The 20,823-nt window shown below is 46.6% G+C and overlaps 1 protein-coding gene across 1 annotated transcript; it reads left to right on the forward strand.

The window, feature by feature from the left end:
- Positions 1-10,031: 10,031 nt before the first annotated feature.
- PRAMEF17 (PRAME family member 17) lies at positions 10,032-13,017 on the forward strand. The gene is made up of 3 exons (XM_032760978.2): positions 10,032-10,344; positions 10,741-11,319; positions 12,336-13,017. The coding sequence occupies exons 1-3, from the start codon at positions 10,058-10,060 to the stop codon at positions 12,892-12,894; spliced, it is 1,425 nt and encodes a 474-aa protein (XP_032616869.1). The 5' UTR covers positions 10,032-10,057; the 3' UTR covers positions 12,895-13,017.
- Positions 13,018-20,823: the final 7,806 nt, after the last annotated feature.

Raw genomic sequence — 20,823 nt, forward strand, 5'->3', positions numbered from 1 at the left:
ACCTCCACCTCCTGGGTTCAAGCAATTCTCCTGTCTCAGCCTCCAAAGTAGCCGGAATTACAGGCATGCGCCACCACGCCTGGCTAATTTTGTATTTTTAGTAGAGATGGTGTTTCACCATATTGACCAGGCTGGTCTTGGGAACTCCTGACCTCATGATCCGCCCTCCTCCTCGGCTTCCCAAAGTGCTGGAATTACAGGCATGAGCCACGACACCCAGCACCTTTCTTGGACCTTCCTAATCCCACCTCCCTTATCAACTTCCAGCTTCCTATTAGAAAGTGATGCCTGATTGGATTTCTGAACTCCACCCAGTTAAGCCTGATTGAAGTTTTGGCTTTCTGCAGAATAATGGATTGAATCAGATATCCAATCATGAAATTGAAAGCACTGTAATTAGGGTGGAAGTCAAGAACTCATTTTGATTTTGATGTGACCAAAGAACTCCAAACCATAATATTTTCAGGTTTTGATTTTCTGTCTAATCTCAGAAATAGGTTGAACCCTTCTCTGTCTTCCACTCAGGACCAGGAAGGTCACATATTACTGCCATTCCATCTCTGTTTGTGGAGGGCATTAATGAATGAATTCTTGACTTCCACCCTAACCCTAACAAACACTGATGGAATTTACCAGTATGTGACCTTTGTCCTGAGTGTGAGACAGGGAAGCTCTCACTCTGTTCCTAACATTAGACAGAAAAACAAAACCTAAAAAGATTAATGTTGGGGAAATCTTTGGCCCCATCAAAATTATCAAAATGGGCTGGGCACAGTAGCTCACGCCTGTAATCCCAGCACTTTGGGAGGCCCAGGCGGGTGGATCACAAAGTCAGGAGATTGAGACCATCCTGGCCAACATGGTGAAACCCTGTCTCTACTAAAAATACAAAAATTAGCCAGGTGTGGTGGCGGGTGCCTGTAGTCCCAGCTACTCAGGAGACTGCGGCAGGAGAATCACTTGAACCCAGGAGGCGGAGGTTGCAGTGAGCCAAGATCGTGCCACTGCACTGCAGCCTAGGTGACAGAGAGAGACTCCACCTCAAAAAGCAAAACAAAACAAAATTATAAAAGGTTTCAGCCCGGCACGGTGGCTCACGCCTATAATCCCAGCACTTTGGGAGGCCGAGGCGGGCGGATCATGAGGTCAGGAGATAAGAGATCATCCTGGCTAACAGTGAAACCCCGTCTCCACTAAAAATACAAAAAATTAGCCAGGTATGGTGTCGGGTGCCTGTAGTCCCAGCTACTCCAGAGGCTGAGGCAGGAGAATGGCATGAACCTGGGAGGCGGAGCTTGCAGTGAGCCAAGATCGTGCCACTGCACTCCAGCCTGGGTGACAGAGCAAGACTCAGTCTCAAGATAAATAAATAAATAAATAAATAAGTATAAAATGTTTCAGAGTTTAAACTTTATAAGCCAGGTGCAGTGGCTCACGCCTGTAATCCTAGCCCTTTGAGAGGACAAGGTGGGCAGATCACGAGGTCAGCAGTTCGAGACCAGCCTGGCCAATATGGTGAAACCCCGTCTCTACTAAAAATACAATAATTAGCTTGGCATGGTGGCACGCACCTCTAGTCTGAGGAGTCTGAGGCAGAAGAATCACTTGAACCTGGGAGGTGGAGGTTGCAGTGAGCCAAGATCATGCCACTGTACTACAGCCTGGATGACAGAGGGAGACTCCATCTCAAAAAAAAAAAAAAAAAAATCAGCGAAGCATGGTGGCACACACCTATGGTCCCAGCTACTCTGGAGGCTGAAATGGGAAGATCCATTTTTTGATCCCCACGATGCAGAGGTTGCAGTGAGCCGAGATCAATCCACTGCCCTCTGGGCTGGGCAACAGAGCCTGTATCAAAAACAAAAACAAACAAAACAAAAAACGGCTTCATGAAGGCAGTGGTTTTATCCCTACAAAATCGAATTTAAATGTTCGTGTATATATTGGTCATTTGGGATTTAAGTTACCCATATGAGCAAATTGTATGCTCATTCGTGTGGAAGAGAGGTACCACTAAGGGTGTGATTGGTCTCAAGATTTTGTTCCAGGTTTCTCTGGAGGAAATCAGGTAAAAATTACAAAAAGAAGTAAGGGTGGTGGCTGGGCTGGGCTGGGTTGGGCTTAGTGTTCCAATGGGACCTTGAGATTGAACCGAGGCATGGTCAATGTGTTGGGTTTTTGTGGGCATAGAGGGAGACTCTTTCCAACACTGGCCAATGCCACCTTAATTGTGATCCTTATGGCCAAGGAGGTTACCTTCAAAACCACTTATGTAATCCTCCTTATTTTTCCTTTCAAAACCCTTGTCTTCCTTGACCTCCCTGAATAGTCTCACACCTATTCCCATTGCTTTGCTCATTTCATAAGAAAAAAAAATCCTTTTTTTACAGAGTCTCTTTCTCTGTCTGTTAAGTACACCATATTTTTGTTGACACACAGATGAGTAACCCAGTTTTAGGGTGAGAAAGGGTCAAAGGATCCCATTCCCCACCAGTCGGGGGTAATGTGATGGTCATGGTTATTCTTCATCATAGCTGCATCTGCACACTGCCAGTGAAAACCTGCAGATTGGCCAGGCTTGGTGGCTAACACTTGTAATCCCAACACTTTAGGGGGCCAAGGCGGGTGAATCACCTAAGGCCAGGAGTTCAAGACCAGCCTGGCTAACATGGTGAAACCCCATCTCTACTAAAATATATATAAATTAGCCAGGTGTGTTGGGGCATGCCTGTAATCCCAGCTTCTTGGGAGGCTGAGGCAGGAGAATTGCTTGAACCAGGGAGGCGGACATTGCAGTGAGCCAAGATTGCAGCATTGCACTCCAGCCTGGGTGACAGAGTGAGACTCCATCTCAAAAAAAAAAAAAGACAAAAACAAAAACCTGCAGATCACAGTTGGCGGGCTTCCAAATCAACCACCTGGAGAAAGACTTAGGATTCATGTCTTACATCCTGTCCCTGAGTAAATCATCTGATCCTGAGCTTCTCAAACTCTTCAAGTACTGATGAAGGCTTCACCTTCTGACATTGAGAAGGACACTGATTTGATTTTGATCGTGAAGTTTGACTGTCTTGCACATCAAGCATTTTGGCCTGTTCATTGTCAACCTTGGCCAATGATTGTAACCTCTGTAGTGTACTCATCATTGAAGGAGGACAACTCAGCTATGAGGAGTCCCACTGCCTTCTACACTCTCTCATGAAAGCATTCCAACTTATAACAGACTTTGCAACACACTCACTTTGTTGCTGTATGTTCCGGGGTCAATTCTCTCATTCAACTTCCAATAAACTTTTATCAAATTATTTCTCCCTCAACAGCCTTAATTTCCATTGACACTAGATTGTGTGATTGTGGTTTAAATTGGGATAGAGGAGCAAGCATGGTGGTTAACACCAGTAATCCCAGCATTTGGAAAGCCAAAGTGGGCAGATTGTGAGTCCAGGAGTTCAAGACCAGCCTGGGCAATGTGGCAAAACCTCATCTCTACAAGAAATACAAAAATTAGCTGGTCATGGTGGCATGCACCTGTACTCTCAGTGACTTGGGGGGCTGAGGTGGAAGGATCACTTGAGCCCAGGAGGCAGAGGTTGCAGTGAGCTGAGATCTGCCACTGCACTCCAGCCTGGGTGACAGAGTGAGAACCTGTCTTATAAATTAATTAATTAATAATAAATAAGGCTGGGCGCAGTGGCTCACGCCTGTAATCCCAGCACTTCGGGAGGTCGAGGTCAGGAGTTAGAGACCAGCCTGGCCAACATGGTGAAACCCCATCTAATTTTTGTAAAAATACAAAAATAGGCCGGGCGCGGTGGCTCAAGCCTGTAATCCCAGCACTTTGGGAGGCCGAGGCGGGCGGATCACGAGGTCAGGAGATCGAGACCATCCTGGCTAACACGGTGAAACCCCGTCTCTACTAAAAATACAAAAAATTAGCCGGGCGTGTTGGCGGGCGCCTGTAGTCCCAGCTACTCAGGAGGCTGAGGCAGGAGAATGGCGTGAACCCGGGAGGCAGAGCTTGCAGTGAGCCGAGATTGCACCACTGCACTCCAGCCTGGGGCACAGAGCAAGACTCCGTCTCAAAAAAAAAAAAAAATACAAAAATTAGCCAGGCATGATGGTGTGTACCTGTATTCCCAGCTACTCGGGAGGCTGAGACAGGAGAATTACTTGAACCCGGCAGACAGGGGTCTCAGTAAGCCAAGAGCACATGCATTTCAGCCCGGGCGACAGAGTGAGAATCCATGTGAAAGAAAGAAAGAGAGAGAGAGAGAGAGAGAAAGAAAGAAAAGGAAAGAAAAGAAAAGAATTACATTGGTTTGGCTCAGAAAGGAGAGACAACTGAAGGGTGGGGGGCTTCCAGGCTATGGGTAAATGTAAACATTTTCTGGTTGACAATTGGTTGAGTTTGTCTAAAGACCCGGGATCCATAGAAAGGAAATGGTCAGGGTGAAATAAAAGATTGTGGAGACCAAGGTTCTTTTGAAGTCTTATAGTGGCCACCCTTAGAGACAACAGAAGACAGATGTTTCCTATTCAGACCCTTAAAAGGTGCCAGACAGTTCATCTCTTCAGGATTGGGAGGGCCTGCAAGAAAACTAGCTGTGTTAATAGAGATTCTTTTTTTTTTTTTTTTTTTTTTTTTTTTTTTTGAGACGGAGTCTCGCTCTGTCGCCCAGGCTGGAGTGCAGTGGCGCAATCTCGGCTCACTGCAAGCTCCGCCTCCCGGGTTCGCGCCATTCTCCTGCCTCAGCCTCTCCATGTAGCTGGGACTACAGGCGCCCGCCACCACGCCCGGCTAATTTTTTTTTTGTATCTTTAGTAGAGACGAGGTTTCACCATGGTCTCGATCTCCTGACCTCGTGATCCGCCCGCCTCGGCCTCCCAAAGTGCTGGGATTACAAGCGTGAGCCACCGCGCCCAGCCTAGAGATTCTTTACAGATGCAGATTTTCTCCCATAAAGGACAGCTTTGCAGGGCCATTTCAAGATACGGCAAAGAAACACGCCTTGGGGCAAAATATCTTGACTTTCTCCTCTGTCACAGGATGTTATGCCAGAGTCAGATTGGAAAGTAAGTCGCCATATACAGGGCTAAAAAAAAAAACTCATCTGATGAGAATTTTTGATTTTGGGGCATGACTCTAGACTCCTTAGGAATTTGGGCAAGATAAAAAATTCAGACCTTAGTCCCCAGTAAAATGAAGGCATATGTACCTTCCACCCACTTTAGGGCCACCTGTCTCTCCACTCTTCTCCTTCCAATCCCATCCACCTATGTCTTCCAACAATTTATAAAAATGATCAAAGGGACAATGAAAATGGTTTTAACATTTGAATATCAACCAAACATGCATGATTGGGCCAGGCGCAGTGGCTCATGCCTGCACTCCCAACAACTTTGGGAGGCCGAGGTGGGCAGATCACCAGAGAGCACAAGTTCAAGACCAGCCTTGGCAACATGGGAAACCCTGTCTCTAGTAAAAATACAAAAATTAGCCAGGCATGGTGGTGCACATTTGTAATTCCAGCCACTCAGGAGGCTGAGGCAGGAGAATCGCTTGAACTCGGGAGATGGAGGTTGCAGTGAGCCGAGATCATGCCACTGCACTCCAGCCGGGACCACAGAGCGAGACTCTGTCTCCCAAAAAAAAAAAATGCATAATTAGTTGAACATTTGAATTCAACCAATATATTTAAACAAATAAATAGAATAAAAGCACCAGAAAATGATCATCTTAATTGATATAGGAAAAACATTTGAAAAAATTCAATGACTCATTCAAGATTTTAAAAATATTCTCAGCAAAATAAGAAAATAATTCCTCAATATGAATTGCTCAGTGGGATTACAGGCACACACCACCCATCTTATCAGTCAGTCCCTTAGTAAATTCCATCAGTGTTTGTTAGGATTAGGGTGGAAGTCAAGAATTCATTCATTAATGCCCTCCACAGAGAATGAGTTGTACTAATATGTGACCTTCCTATTTTTGAGTTTGAGACAGGGAAGGGTTCAATCTGTTCCTGAGATTAGACAGAAAAACAAAACCTGAAAGCTTTATGGTTCGGAGATCTTTGGCTGGATCAACGTTATCAAAATGAATTCTTGACTTGCATCCTAATCTCAACACTTTCAGTTTCATGATTGGATATCCAAGGGATTGAATGGACACCTGAATTCACAGGCTTAACTGGGTGGAGCTTCAGAAATCCAATCAGGCATCACTCTCTGATGGGAAGCTGGTGGTTGAAAAGGGGAGGTGTGATGAGAAAGGTTCAAGAAAGCTTGTGAGCACCCCCAGAAGAGACCCAGAGCTGTGGTGCCTGGAGTTACTGCTTGGTTCTCCACGAGATCCGAGCACACTGCAAAGTGAGTCCAGATCTGGTAAGTCAGGGACCTCCACAAAGGGCCCTCCTATGACCCACAGTCAGACAGTCGGGATGAGGACATGCAGGTCAAGATGACACAGAGAATTCTCCTGCCTGTTTTTCAGATGAGCAGATGTAGGCTTCGATTTTTCCTCTAACACAGTTTATCTACACTCCAAATATATATATACATATATATTTTTGTTTGTTTGTTTTTTTGTTTCTGTTTTGAGACAGAGTCTCACTCTGTTGCCTGGGCTGGAGTGCAGTGGCACGATCTCGGCTCATTGCAACTTCCACCTCCCGAGTTCAAGCAATTCTCCTGCCTCAGCCTCCCAAGTAGCTGGGACTACAGGCGCCCACCACCACGCCTGGCTAATTTTTTTTGTATTTTTAGAGAGAGAGGGTTTCACCATGTTGGCCAGGCTGGTCTTGAACTCCTGACCTCGTGGTTCACCCGCCTCAGCCTCCCAAAGTGCTGAGATTACAGGCATGAACCACCACGCCCAGCCACTCTCCAAATATTTTATTTCTGTTTTAGTTTATGCCATCTCAAAGTTCTCTTTTATTTTGTTTTTTTGAGACAGACTCTTGCTCTGTCACCCAGGCTGGAGTGCAGTGGTGCAATGCTGGTTCACTGCAACCTCCGCCTCCCGAATGAAGTGATTCTCCTGCCTCAGCCTCCCTACTATCTGGAATTACAGGCGCACACCACTATGCCTGACTAAATTTTGTATTTTTTTTTCCTATGACCTGTTCAGGGCTTGATAAACTTCTTTTTTTTTTTTTTTTTTTTTTTTTTTTGAGACAGAGCGTCACTCTGTTGCCCTGGCTGCAGGGCAATGGCACAATCTCAGCTCACTGCAACCTCCACCTCCCAGGTTCAAGCGATTCTCCTGCCTCAGCCTCCCGAGTACTGGGATTACAGGCACCCACCACCACACCTGGCTAATTTTTGTATTTTTAGTACAGATAGGGTTTCACCATGTTGGCCAGGCTTGTCTCGAACTCCTGACTTGGTGATCTGCCCGCCTCAGCCTCCCAAAGTGCTGGGATTACAAGTGTGAGCTACCGCGCCCAGCCCTAATTTTGTATTTTTAGTAGAGGTAAGTTTTCACCATGTTGGCCAGGCTGGTCTTGAACTCCTGACCTCTCAAGTGGTCAACTTGCCTTGGCCTCCCAAAGTGCTGGGATAACAGGCATGAGCTACTGGGCCCTGCCACATTTCAAAGTTCTTTTTTTTTTTTTTTTTTTCCAAGAAGGAGTCTCACTCTGTCACCCACGCTGGAGAGCAGTGTCGAGATCTCAGCTCACTGCAACCTCCGCCTCCCGGCTTCAAGCAATTCTCCCGCCTCAGCCTCCCAAGTAGCTGGGATTACAAGGCTCCTGCCAACATGCGCAGCTAATTTTTGTATTTTTAGTAGAGTTGAGATTTTGCCATGTTGGCTACACTGCTCTCAAACTCCTCACCTCACTGCAACCTCTGCCCCTCAGGCTCAACTGATCCTCCCTCCTCAGCCTTCCAAGTAGCTGAGACTCCCATGATGGCTCACACCTGTAATTCCAGCAACCTTGAAAGGCCAAGGCAGCCAGATCACAGGAGGCCAACTCCATCTCTACTTAAAATGCAAACATTAGCCAGGCATGGTGGTGCACACCTGGGTGACCCAGCAAGACTTTGCCTTAAAAACGAAAAAAAAATTTATTTGTGCTTTGTTTTATGTCATTTCAAAATTCCTAACCAAAGAATTATAAAAGAATACAATTGGGCCAGGGACAGTGGCTCATGCCTGTAATCCCAGCACTTTGGGAGACCAAGGTGGGTGCATCACCTGAGGTCAGGAATTTGAGACCAGCCTGATCAACACGGTGAAACCCCTTGTCTACTAAAAATACAAAAATTAACTGGGCATGGTGGCACATGCCTGTAATCCAAGCTACTCAGGAGGCTGAGACAGGTGAATTGCTTCAACTGGGGAGGTGGGGGTTGCAGTGAGCCGAGATCAGGCCATTGCACTCCAGCCTGGGCGATAGACTCCGTCTCAATTAAAAAAAAAAAAAAAAGAATCCAATTAATTAATGTCTCATTCCTTGACATTTAAAGTTTGTAGATTGTGCGCCCTTAATTTACAGTTTATAGACTATGTTATTGTGATTTTAATTTCTTGAGACAAAGTCTCACTCTGTCATCCAGCTGTACTGCAGTGGTGTAATAATTGCCTCAGTGCAACCTCTGTCTCCTGTATTCAAGGGATCTTCTCACCTCAGCCTTCCCAGTAGCTGGGACTACGGACCCACAACATGAGGCCTGGCTAATTGTATTTTTAGTGGAGATGGGATTCTACTATATTGCCCAGGCTGGTCTGGAACCCCTAGACTCCATGTGATCTGCCAGCCCTTAGCCTCCCAAAGTGCTGGGATTACAGGCAAGAGTAACCCCACCCAGGAATGCTATTGTGATTTTGAAAGATAGGCTTTGTTTTGTACTAAAATTATAAAGATATTCCTTCCACCATGTTCTATTAAATTTTTTTATAATGATGGGGTCTCGCTTTGTTAGCCAGGCTAGTCTGGAACACCTGGACTCAAGCAAACCTCCCACCTTATCTCCTAAAGTCTTGGGATTATAGGCATGAGCCACCATGTCTGGCCCCAGAGTCTTTGTTTTGAAAGTAGGATCCATTTCTTCCCCTAGACTCCATACCAAAGTGTGTTATTATTATTACTATTATTTGAGACAGAGTCTTTCTCTGTTGCCCAGGCTGAAGTGTGGTGGCACAATCTCAGATAACTGAAACCTCTGCTTCCCAGGCTCAAGCCATCCTCCCACCTCCACCTGCAGAGTAGCTGAGACTATAGGCATGTGCCACAATGCTCAGATAATTATTTAATATTCTAATACCATCTAGTAGACATGGGGTATCACTATGTTGCCCTGGCTGATCTGGAACTCCTGGGCTCAAGTGATTATTCTGCCTTGGCTTCCCGAAGTGTTGGGATTACAGCTGTAAGCCGCCATGCTTGGCTTCTCTTTACTTTTTTTTTTTTTTTTGAGACAGAGTCTCACTCTGCCACTCAGGCTGGAGGGCAGTGGCTAGATTTTTGGCTCACTGCAAACTGTGGCCCTCGGGTTAAGAGATTCTCCTGCCTCAGCTTCCCAAGTAGCTGGGATTACAGGCATGGACCACCACACCCGGCTAATATTTTGTATTAGAAGAGATGGTATTTCACCATTTTGGCCAGGCTGGTCTCGAACTCCCGACCTCATGATCCGCCCACCTCGGGCTCCCAAAGTGCTGGGATTATAGGCATGAACCACCGCACCCAGCCAAGAAGACATTTTGTTTTCTCAAAAAAGTGGAGATCTAAGCTTCAAAAATCCTTGGTAACACTTCCCAGTGCTATCAGTTTAGTGGAGCAGTGGCTAATAATTCACAGACCCTATAGGAATGATCTTGCCTGCTCTTTAGAGGTTGGGACACATTCCTCTTGGTACCAGAAAGGCAGAACTATGCCTCTGTGGCCTCTTATTGCAGAATGGAATTGGAGCAAACTGAGGGCTCTTTCACACATGCTAGAGAAATGACTTTGGCCCTGGGAGAAGTGGGGGTTGCTGGGGAATGGCCCGAGAAACTTGCCTTTTCACTGCATTGTCCTCTAGAGTTTTTCCTTGCAGATTTGTCAGAATGAGCCTCCAGTCCCCATCTAGACTCCTGGAGCTGGCAGGGCAGAGCCTGCTGAGGAACCAGCTCTTGCCCATCTTCACCCTGGACCAGCTGCCCAGGGAGGTCTTCCCTCTGATGTTCATGGAGGCCTTCAGTATGAGACATTTTGAGGCCCTGAAGCTGATGGTGCAGGCCTGGCCCTTCGTCCGCCTCCCTCTGGGATCCCTGATGAAGACACCTCATCTGGAGACCTTGCAAGCTGTCCTGAGGGGACTTGATACACTGCTGGCCCAGAAGGTTCGCCTCAGGTGAGGTGACTCAGGTGGCCTGGGGGGAAGGGTCCAGGCCTCCAGGGAAGGGACAGCTGGCTCAGGAGGAGTGGTGGGGTTGGGGAGCTAGGGTGGCTCAGAGGCTTCTGATGGTGCCCATGAGAGGCCCTGGGCATTGCCCAGCTCTTCTGGGAAAGAACTGCTCACCATACAGGGTCCACCAAGGAAACAGGAGCCTGCTTCCTCCCAGTGGAAGGTAAAGGTTCTAGAAGTGAGAACCAGGCAGAATCCAAGGGGGAACGGGATGGAGAAGAGATAGAAGGAGGAGCACTGAGGACAGGAGCAGCTGACTGATGTCCTGGATGTGGAGTGAAAGCTCAGGTCAGGGGTGGGTCCTTGCCTACATTCTGAGCTTTTCCCCTATGTCACTCACAGGAGGTGGAAACTTCGAGTGCTGGATTTGCGGGATGTTGATGAGAGTTTCTGGGCCATATGGTCTGGAGTCAAGGTCCTCTCCTGCTCCCCAGAAGCCATGAGTAAGAGGCAGACAGTGGAGGACTGTCCAAGGATGGGAGAGCACCAGCCCTTGAAGGTGTTCATAGACCTGTGCCTAAAGGAAAGTACGCTGGATGAATGCCTGAGCTGCCTCTGCAGGTGGATCCACTACAGAAGAGGTCTAGTGCACCTGTGTTGTAGTAAGGTGCAGAATTACTCAATGCCCAGTTCAAGTTTCAGAAATTTATTGAAAAGGATATACCCAGACAGTATCCAGGAGTTGAAAGTTAGGAGAAAATGCTGTCTGAATAAAACGGGAAAGTTTGCCCCTTACCTGAGCCAGATGAGCAATCTTCGCAAACTCCTTTTAGCCTTCGGATATGGGTGTGAGTTATACGTGAGCGGCCAACAGCAGTTCGCTCCTGACTTGGACTCTCCATTCCTCTGCCTGTACTACCCCCAGATGCTTTATATAAGAAAGATCAGTAATATCAAAGAGCACCTGGAGCACCTGCTCAGGTAAGAAATGATGGTGAGCTTTCTCTGCAGACCATACCACAGACTTTTGTTCTTTTTCACAGTAAACGCTAGTGGGCATCTACTGTGTCCCAGCCACTGGTGATATCACAGGGAATGGGATGCTAGACTGCCAACTCATTATGCTGTTCAGTGCTCTATATCCTGAAGTGGGTATCACAAGACCACTCAAATAAGGGCAGAGGGATGGCCTGGGGTAGATGCTACACAGAGAGACATGTAGGGAGCTAAGTAGTCAGGGGTTCCGATCTAGTGAGGGTACATTTGTGAATTCCTTTTTAGGAAGCGTGTTTAAAGTTAATATGATGAAACTTTTCATATAGAGGAGAGAATGAAAGAAGGGAAAGTGCATCAAACCTGTTTCACAGTAGAAGCTCTGTCCTCACAGCTTAGTAAACACCAATGATCCTGTCTCTAATTCCCTGTTTGTAAGAGGTTCTCTTGAACCCCAGGAAAAGTAGTTGACATGGGAAAAGCATGCTTCTTGGACGGAGGTGAGGGAGTAGGCATGAGAGTGGTATAAAGTGATAGGAGGTTTGCAGACGCGGGCATGTCAGGGAACCTTTGCAGGCAGGTGGCCCTAGCTGATGTCCCTAGACCTTGTTCAGTTGAGTTCTTTGTGCACATTTCCCACTGGGCTCCTCTGGCCCAGAGATGAGGTTGTTTGCTGAAAGATGAAGTAAAGAGGCTTTAAAGATGTTGTGGCCTTGAACCAATCACACAAGCAAAGGTGAAAGGACTGAGCCTAAAATGGAGCTGCCCCTGAATGATCTGAGTCTTCATCAGGCAGCACCTTGCATGCGGACCATCATCTGATGATGGGAACAAACTTGTGTTTGGGTGAAACAGGCTTCCCCATTGCAGGTTACTATAACACCTGTGTTGTAGTAAGGTGCAGAATTACTCAATGCCCACTTCAAGTTTACCATTGAGATTATTTCCCACCCCCCTCCTCTAACTGGCACCATTGCCCATAACTAACTTCTTGCTCTCCCTAGGTGCCTCAGGAACTCCTTTGTGACCTTTACATTCTGTAATGCTTACCTAGCTGATCAGGACATGGAGTGTCTGTCTCAGTACCCAAGCCTCAGTCGGCTAAAGGAGCTGCATCTGATTCACATCCCAATGTGGACCACCAATCTTGAGCCCCTTGGAGTTCTGCTAGAGAAAGTTGCTGCTACTCTCGAGATCCTCATGTTAAAGGACTGTCAGATCCAGGACTCCCAACTCAGGGTCCTCCTGCCTGCCCTGAGCCGCTGTTCCCAGCTCACCACCTTCTACTTTCATGGAAATGAGACCTCCACGAATGCTCTGAAAGACCTGCTGCATCACACAGGCGGGCTGAGCAAGTTAGGCCTGGAGTTGTATCCTGCCCCTCTGGAGAGTCTTGACAACAGGGGTCATGTCAATTGGGAGATCCTCGCCCCAATTCGGGCTGAGCTGATGCGTACACTCAGGGAAGTCAGGCAGCCCAAGAGGATCTTCTTTGGTCCTGTCCCCTGCCCTTCCTGTGGCTCATGGCCATCTGAGAACGTGGACTTCCATCTTTGCTCCTAGGGAAGGCCTGGTTAGTGGGATGGATACGCTGTCTTCTGGACCCTTGGGAACTAAAATCTAGGACACAGGTGCTTTTTTTTTTTTTTTTTTTTTTTGATGGAGTCTCTCTCTGTCCCTCAGGCTGAAGTGCAGTGGCACAATCTCAGCTCACTGCAACCTCCACCTTCCAGGTTCAAGTGATTTTCATGCCTCAGCGTCCCTAGTAGCTGGTGTTACTGGCAGCGCCACCAAGCCCAGCTAATTTTTGTATTTTTAGCGGAGACAGGGTTTCACGATGTTGGAGGAGGCTGGCCTCGAACTCCTGACCTCAAGTGATCTGACCACCTTGGCTTTCCACAGTGCTGGGTTTACAGGCATGAGCAACTGGGCCCGGTCAGGTGCATCTTAAAGGAAGCACACAGCCATGTGTTTCAGGCGCGTGCTGACTGTGAGTGGAAAAACAAAGGTGACTCAGCTGGGGGCAGGACTGGGTGAAAATGCTGACGTGGCATCTATGAGGCCTTCAGGGACCTGTGTCCTAGACTCAGAAATAGAACCTGAAGTTCTAGAGTGATGCAGGAGTTACCCTCGCAAGGATGGTTATTTAAAAATGTCAAAAATAAGGCCGGGCGCGGTGGCTCACGCTTGTAATCCCAGCACTTTGGGAGGCCGAGGCGGGCGGATCACGAGGTCAGGAGATCGAGACCACGGTGAAACCCCATCTCTACTAAAAATACAAAAAATTAGCCGGGCGTGTTGGCGGGCGCCTGTAGTCCCAGCTACTCGGAGAGGCTGAGGCAGGAGAATGGCGTGAACCCGGGAGGCGGAGCTTGCAGTGAGCCGAGATTGCGCCACTGCACTCCAGCCTGGGTGACAGAGCAAGACTCCGTCTCAAAAAAAAAAAAAAAGTCAAAAATAAATGGAACCTGAATGGAAACTTTCTGGTGTCTTCCATGATTGATCAATCTCTTTTAGCTATTTATACATCAGAAATCTCTTGTTACTGATGAGAGGTACTACATTATCTGTGACTGAGGTTCAGCTGCAGCAAATCAAGGCATCAAAACTGAAATGTGATCATTTTGATTAATTCCCACCCATATTTTACCTCTCTTCCGTCATCTGTTTCTTCCTTACTTTCTGCCATGCCTGTTCACTGGGTTCATTCACAAAAGATGCACACTTGGGGCCTGAAACATTCTGTGTGGGCAGTGATGATGAGTCACTGAAATCTACCCTCTTCTCAGGGGCCCTCACTGCTCCCCAGATACTGAGACCCTGCTCACTCCTAATGGGCAGATCCAGAGGAATCCGTTCCTGATCTTTGGCCATGCCAGGAAATGGCTTCACTGCACCAGGGGCTGCCCCCGGACCTTGAAGGGAATGGCCATAGTGTGTATTGCAGGAGCCTCATGACATCACCAACTCTTGCCTGTCCTCAAGGTGGCTGGTGGGTTTCACTGAATTGAAGTAGTTGTGTCCAATTTCCCTTTTAGAAAAATGCATATTATGTATTCTAAATATTTCTAGTCCACATTAATAGAAAAATACATCTTTTGGAAAGCTAATTCATACCAATGAGATACCTTCCTATAACATCTCCCTTCTCTCCTTATCAAGAAACACAAGAGACCAGGGCACTGACCTGTAGGCAGCATTCCCGCGCTGCCTTGAGAATCTCTTTGGAACTTGCCCCAGGTGGGCCAGGAAGCTCTCTGATGGTTCACTGAGGTGAACCTGGGCTCACTGTGTTGACCCAGTTGATCTCAAACTCCTAGACTCAAGTGTTCCTCCTGTCTTGGCCTCCCAAAGTGCTGTAATTACAGGCATGAGCCACCATGCCTAGTCTTACTATTTTTCTAATTTTAAAATTATTGTGGATATATAAATCTCATGCATATTTACAGGGTACATCTGATTTTTTTTTTTTTTGTGTGTGTGTGTGGGTGTGTGAGATGGAGTCTCCCTCTGTCACCCAGGCTGGAGTGCAATGGCACAATCTCAGCTCACTGCAACCTCTGCCTTTCGGGTTCAAGAAATTCTCCTGCCTCAGCTTCCTGAGTAGCTGGGACTACAGGAGCCCGTCACCACACCTGGCTAATTTTTGTATTTTAAGTGGAGATGGGGTTTCACCAGGTTGTCCAGGCTGGTCTTGAACTCCTGACGTCAGGTAATCCACCCGCCTTGGCCTCCCAAAGTGCTGGGATTATAGACATGAGCCACAGCACCTGGCCTGATATTCTGATACAAGCATAAAATGTGTAATGTTCAAATCAGGGTAATGCAGGTTTTCACCATCTCAAGAATTTATCATTTCTTTGTGTTAGCAACATTCCAATTCCATTGTTTTAATTATGTAGAAATTTACTATGAACTGGGCTGGGCGCGGTGGCTCACGCTTGTAATCCCAGCACTTTGGGAGGCTGAGGCGGGCGGATCACGAGGTCAGGAGATCGAGACCACGGTGAAACCCCATCTCTACTAAAAATACAAAAAAATTAGCCGGGAGTGGTGGCGGGCGCCTGTAGTCCTAGCTACTCGGAGAGGCTGAGGCAGGAGAACGGCGTGAACCTGGGAGGCGGAGCTTGCAGTGAGCCGAGATCGTGCCACTGCACTCCAGCCTGGGCGACAGAGCGAGACTCCGTCTCAAAAAAAAAAAAAAAAAGAAATTTACTATGAACTGTTGTCAACATGAGTTGCCCTATGGTGCTACTGAACTCTAGATCTTATTCCTACCTAACTGCATTTTTGTACCCATTAACCATCCCCTTCTTTTTTTTTTTCTTTTTTTTTTTGAGATGGAGTCTTGCTCTGTCAACCAGGCTGGAGTGCAGTAGTGCGATCTCAGCTCACTGCAAGCTCCGCCTCCTGGGTTCACGCCATTCTCCTGCCTCAGCCTCTGAGCAGCTGGGACTACAGGCGCATGCCACCACGTCTGGCTAAATTTTTTTATATTTTTAGTAGAGATGGGGTTTCACCGTATTAGCCAGGATGGTCTCAATCTTCTTTTTTTTTTTTTTTTTTTTTGAGATGGAGTCTCACTCTGTCGCCCAGGCTGGAGTGCAGTGGCGCGATCTCGGCTCACTGCAAGCTCCGCCTCCCAGGTTCACGCCATTCTCCTGCCTCAGCCTCTCCGAGGAGCTGGGACTACAGGCGCCCGCCACCACGCCCGGCTAATTTTTTGTATTTTTAGTAGAGACGGGGTTTCACCGTGGTCTCGATCTCCTGACCTCGTGATCCGCCCGCCTCGGCCTCCCAAAGTGCTGGGATTACAAGCTTGAGCCACCGCGCCCGGCCTGATGGTCTCAATCTTCTGACCTCGTGATCCGCCCGCCTTGGCCTCCCAAAGTGCTGGGATATCAGGCGTGAGCCACAACGCCCTTCTTATTCTTTGTTTCCCATTATCCTTCCTAGCTTCTGATAACCATCATTCTACTCTCTATTTTTAAGTTTCATGTTTTTTAGTTCCTAAATATGAGTGAGAACATGCTATGTTTGTCTTTCTGTATCTGGCTTACTTCACTTAACGCCCTCCAGTTCCATCCATGTTGTTGCAGATGACAGGATTTCACTCATGTTTATGGCTGAATGATATTCTATTGTGTGTATTAACCACATTTTCTTGATCCATTTATCTATTGATGGACACTTAGGCTGATTCCATATTTTGGCTATTGTGGATAGTGCTGCAATAAATATGGGAGTGCAGGCCGGGTGCAGTGGCTCACGCCTGTAATCCCAGAACTTTGGGAGGCCAAGGCAGGTGGATCACATGAGGTCAGGAGTTAGAAACCAGCCTGACCAACATGGTGAAACTCCATGTCTACTAAAAATACAAAATTAGCCAGGCATGGTGGCACACGCCTGTAATCCCAGCTACTTGGGAGGCTGAGGCAGGAGAATCACTTGAACCCAGAAGGCAGATGTTGCAGTGACCTAAGATCACACCACTGCACTCCAGCCTGCACAACAAGAGTAAAAACTCAGTCTCACAAAAATAAAAAGAAATAAAGGAAAAGAAAAATAATATGGAAGTGCAGATATCTCTTGGATATATTTCTTTTTCCTTTTGGATATATATCCGGCGGTGGGATTTATGGTTCATATAGTAATTCTATTTTTATTTTTTGGAGGAAACTTCATACTGTTTTTCATAGTAGCTGTACTAATTTACATAACTACCAATGGTGTACCAAGGTCCTCATTTCTGCGTATCCTCCTTAACGTTATTTTCTGTTGGTTTTTTATTTTTATTTTTTTCAGAGACAGGGTCTTGCAATGTTGCCCAGGTTGGTTTTGAACTTCTGGCCTCAAGTGATCCTCCCACCTCAGACTCTCAAAGTGCTGGGATTACCGATGTGAGCCACTGCACCTAATCTACTGTAAACTAGAATCCTCGCAGGATGCTATGACTCTGGGTTACCTGATTTATATCAGTTGACACACATGTATTAGGACCTGGGAAAGCCTGAAAATGAACGACTACATCATTCCCTCAAAAGCTACTTCTAGAGATGACCCAAAACATGCAGCAATCTCCACTGCCTTCCCGTGAAAGATTGACTGGTCCCTTGTTATTTATTTATTTTTTTTTTCTGAGACAGGATTTCCCTCTGTCACCTTGGCTGGAGTGTTGTGGTGTGATCATAGTCCACTGCAGCCTCAGCCTCCTGGGCTCAAGCAATCCTCCCACCTCAGCCTCCTGAGTAGCTGAGACCACAGATGCACACCACCACAACTGGCTAATTTTTTTTATTTTTATAGAGATGGGGCCTCACTCTGTTGGCTAGGCTTGTCTCTAACTCCTGGTCTCCAGCGATCCTCCTGCCTCGGCATCCAAAAGTGCGGGGATTACTCTTGAGTCGCCACACTCGGCCAACTGGTTTATTATTGAATCATGTAAACAGAAGATAGATGTGTCAGTTTTTGATTCCAAGTCTAGAATGGTAATTTCCTTTGTAAAACATTCTGGTCCTGTAATAATAACTAGGGAGTATTTCCTGCTAGAACTTGAAGGGCTCAGACAACTTTACTCATTAATGGACTTCGACCACAGCTTGGTGACCTGATTGAAAAACATAACATAAGAAGTTACCAGGCCGGGCGCGGTGGCTCACACCTGTAATCCCTGCACTTTGGTGGGCCTAGGTGGGTGGCTCATTTGAGGTCAGGAGTTCAAGACCAGCCTGACTAACATGGTGAAATCCCGTCTCTACTAAAAATACAAAAGGCCGGGCACGGTGGCTCATGCCTGTAATCCCAGTACTTTGGGAAGCCAAAGAGGGCAGATCTCAAGGTCAGGAGTTCGAGAGCAGCCAGGTCAACATAGTGAAACCCCATCTCTACTAAAAATACAAAAATTGGCCAGGCATGGTGGTGCGTGCCTGTAGTTCCAGCTACTTGGGAGGCTTAGGCAGGAGAATTGCCTCAACTTGGGAGGTGGAGGTTGCAGTGAGCCAAGATCACGCCACTGCACTCCAGCCAGGGCGACAGAGGGAGACTCCGTCTCAAAAAAAAAAAGAAGTTACTGATATTGCTGAATTGGTCACCATAGGAGAACATTTTAAGAGAGTTCTAGAACATAAAAGTACCCAATGCTGAACGAAAAGAATGCAAAGGATAATAAGGTGTTTGCAGCTAAAACAACTGAAGGGATAAGAGCAAGGGGAGTTCCCCTTACTATTAAAACTCATATTCAGTTCGTTGTAAACAGGGAAACCCTGCTCGAGTTGCCTGTCACCTTTGAAACAGGCCATTGGAATGAAAATTGTCCACCTTTGCACCAGGTCTCTACTGGACCGAACCCTTTTGGCCCAGACATTGTTTGATCTTATTAAAGGACATTTCTTTTTTTCTTTTCTTTTTCTTTCTTTTTTTTTTCTTTGAGATGGAGTTTTGCTTTTGTTGCCCAGGCTGGAGTGCAATGACACGATCTCAGCTCACTGCAACCTCCAACTCCCAGGTTCAAGCAATTCTCCTGCCTCTCTCCCAAGTAGCTGAGATTACAGGTGTGCACCACCACAGCCGGCTAATTTTGTATTTTTCATAGAGACAGGGTTTCTCCATGTTGGCCAGGCTGGTCTGGAACTCCCAAACTCAGGTGATCCCCCGCCTCAGCCTCCCAAAGTGCTGAGGTTACAGGTGTGAGCCCCAGCACCTGGCTAGAGTTCATTTCTGATGGCTCCATATTGATGGAACTTCAAATAACTCTCTGGAAATTGTTTTCTATAAAACCCTTAAATAAAAATGGAGAAGCTGAGATCCAGATCAACGTGGACTTAGATACAGAGTTGGTGGATACCAGAGCTGCCATATCCAGTTTACACCCAATATATCAGCAAATTCCTTGGAGTAAGGAAAATATTTGTGAGGAGAGGTTTCTAATGAAGTTTAGAAAATTCCTGTGTTTGAAGCGGTCCAAATGACATATGGACCATTTTTAGAAAAGTATGCCTTTTTACTAAGTGACAACATGGGGATGAGATTTGCTTTCTAAGTTAAGGTGATAGGTAAAGCTTTCTTTGGAGGGAGAGAAAACCCTAGAGTTTCCTGACCTTCCTTAACCTGAACTGGTTGGTTCCCTAGATGCAGAAATTGATCATATTGGAACCCAAACTTATACCAACCTTGACCTTCGTGAAGTACTCAAGTGTTTCTGCTCTTCTTCCTCATGTGACGTAGAAGGTATTAAAAGTGATGAGTTTAGGCTGGGCACGGTGGCTCATGCCTGTAATCCCAGCACTTTCGGAGGCTGAGGTGGGCAGATCACCTGAGGTCAGGAGTTCAAGACCAGCCTGGCCAACATAGTAAAACCCCCTCTCTACTAAAAATACAAAAAGTAGCTGGGCGTGGTGGCATCCACCTGTAATTCCAGCTACCAGGAAGGCTGAGGCAGGAGAATCACTTGAACCCAGGAAGCGGAGGTTGCAGTGAACTGAGATCATGCCATTGCACTCCAGCCTGGGCAACAAGAGCAAAACTCCATCTCTAAATAAATAAATAAATACATCAAAAATAAATAAACAAATAAATGCTTTAAAGAAAAAAGAAATAAACTTTACCTATAAGTTTCATATGCAATTGAATACCTATTAAATTTTGACATGAACCAGCCAGGCATGGCAGCTCACGCCTGTAATCCCAGCACTTTGGGAGGCTGAGGCAGGTGGATCACGAGGTCAGAAGATTGAGACCATCCTGGCTAACCTGGTGAAATCCTGTCTCTACTAAAAATACAAAAAATTAGCTGGGCATAGTGGCATGCGCCTGTAGTCCCAGCTCCCCAGAGGCTGAGGCACGAGAATCACTTGAACCCAGGAGGCAGAGGTTGCAGTGAGTTGAGATCCTGCCACTGAACTCCAGGCTGGTGACAGAGCAAGACTCTGCCTCTAAAAAAAGAAAAATTTGACACAAAGCAACATTTTTCAACGTGTAGACTAATGTCTTACAAAATCCTTTTCCTGTTACCTTCAGATCTCCATCTCAAATGCTACACTCTGCGTAACTCTACCACTTTGTTGTCTTTTTCCAATGATGGAGAAGACCATACAAGTGTGCCTGTGGTATCAGGACTATTGACTCCTCCTATTGATGTTTAAGATATTCCCTTACACAAACCTGGGTTCATACTTTTTGTTGACAGATCTTATGACAAAAATGTAGGAGAAAAATAATGCTATAACTTCTCAAGATGAACTCATAGAGATGGAAATTCTTTCACAATTTATTTTTCCAATTTTTTTTTTTTTTGAGACCAAGTCTCGCTCCGTCGCCAGGCTGGAGTGCAGTGGCGCGATCTTCACTTATGCCTCCCGAGTAGCTGGGACTACAGTGGCGTGCCACCAAGCCCAGCTAATTTTTGTATTTTTAGTAGAGACAGGGTTTCACCATGTTAGCTAGGATGTCTCGATTTTTCGACCTCATGATCCGCCCTCCTTAGCCTCCCAAAAT

The sequence above is a fragment of the Hylobates moloch genome, unplaced genomic scaffold (genome assembly GCF_009828535.3).
Source record: "Hylobates moloch isolate HMO894 unplaced genomic scaffold, HMol_V3 SCAFFOLD_9, whole genome shotgun sequence".
Lineage (NCBI taxonomy): Eukaryota > Metazoa > Chordata > Mammalia > Primates > Hylobatidae > Hylobates > Hylobates moloch.

Bases quoted from the DNA above. Each gene is read 5' to 3' on its own strand.
- PRAMEF17 (XM_032760978.2), top strand. From the start codon at position 10,058: ATGAGCCTCCAGTCCCCATCTAGACTCCTGGAGCTGGCAGGGCAGAGC. The intron at 10,345-10,740 runs GTGAGGTGACTC...TGTCACTCACAG, and splicing joins GCCCAGAAGGTTCGCCTCAG to GAGGTGGAAACTTCGAGTGC. The intron at 11,320-12,335 runs GTAAGAAATGAT...TGCTCTCCCTAG, and splicing joins CACCTGGAGCACCTGCTCAG to GTGCCTCAGGAACTCCTTTG.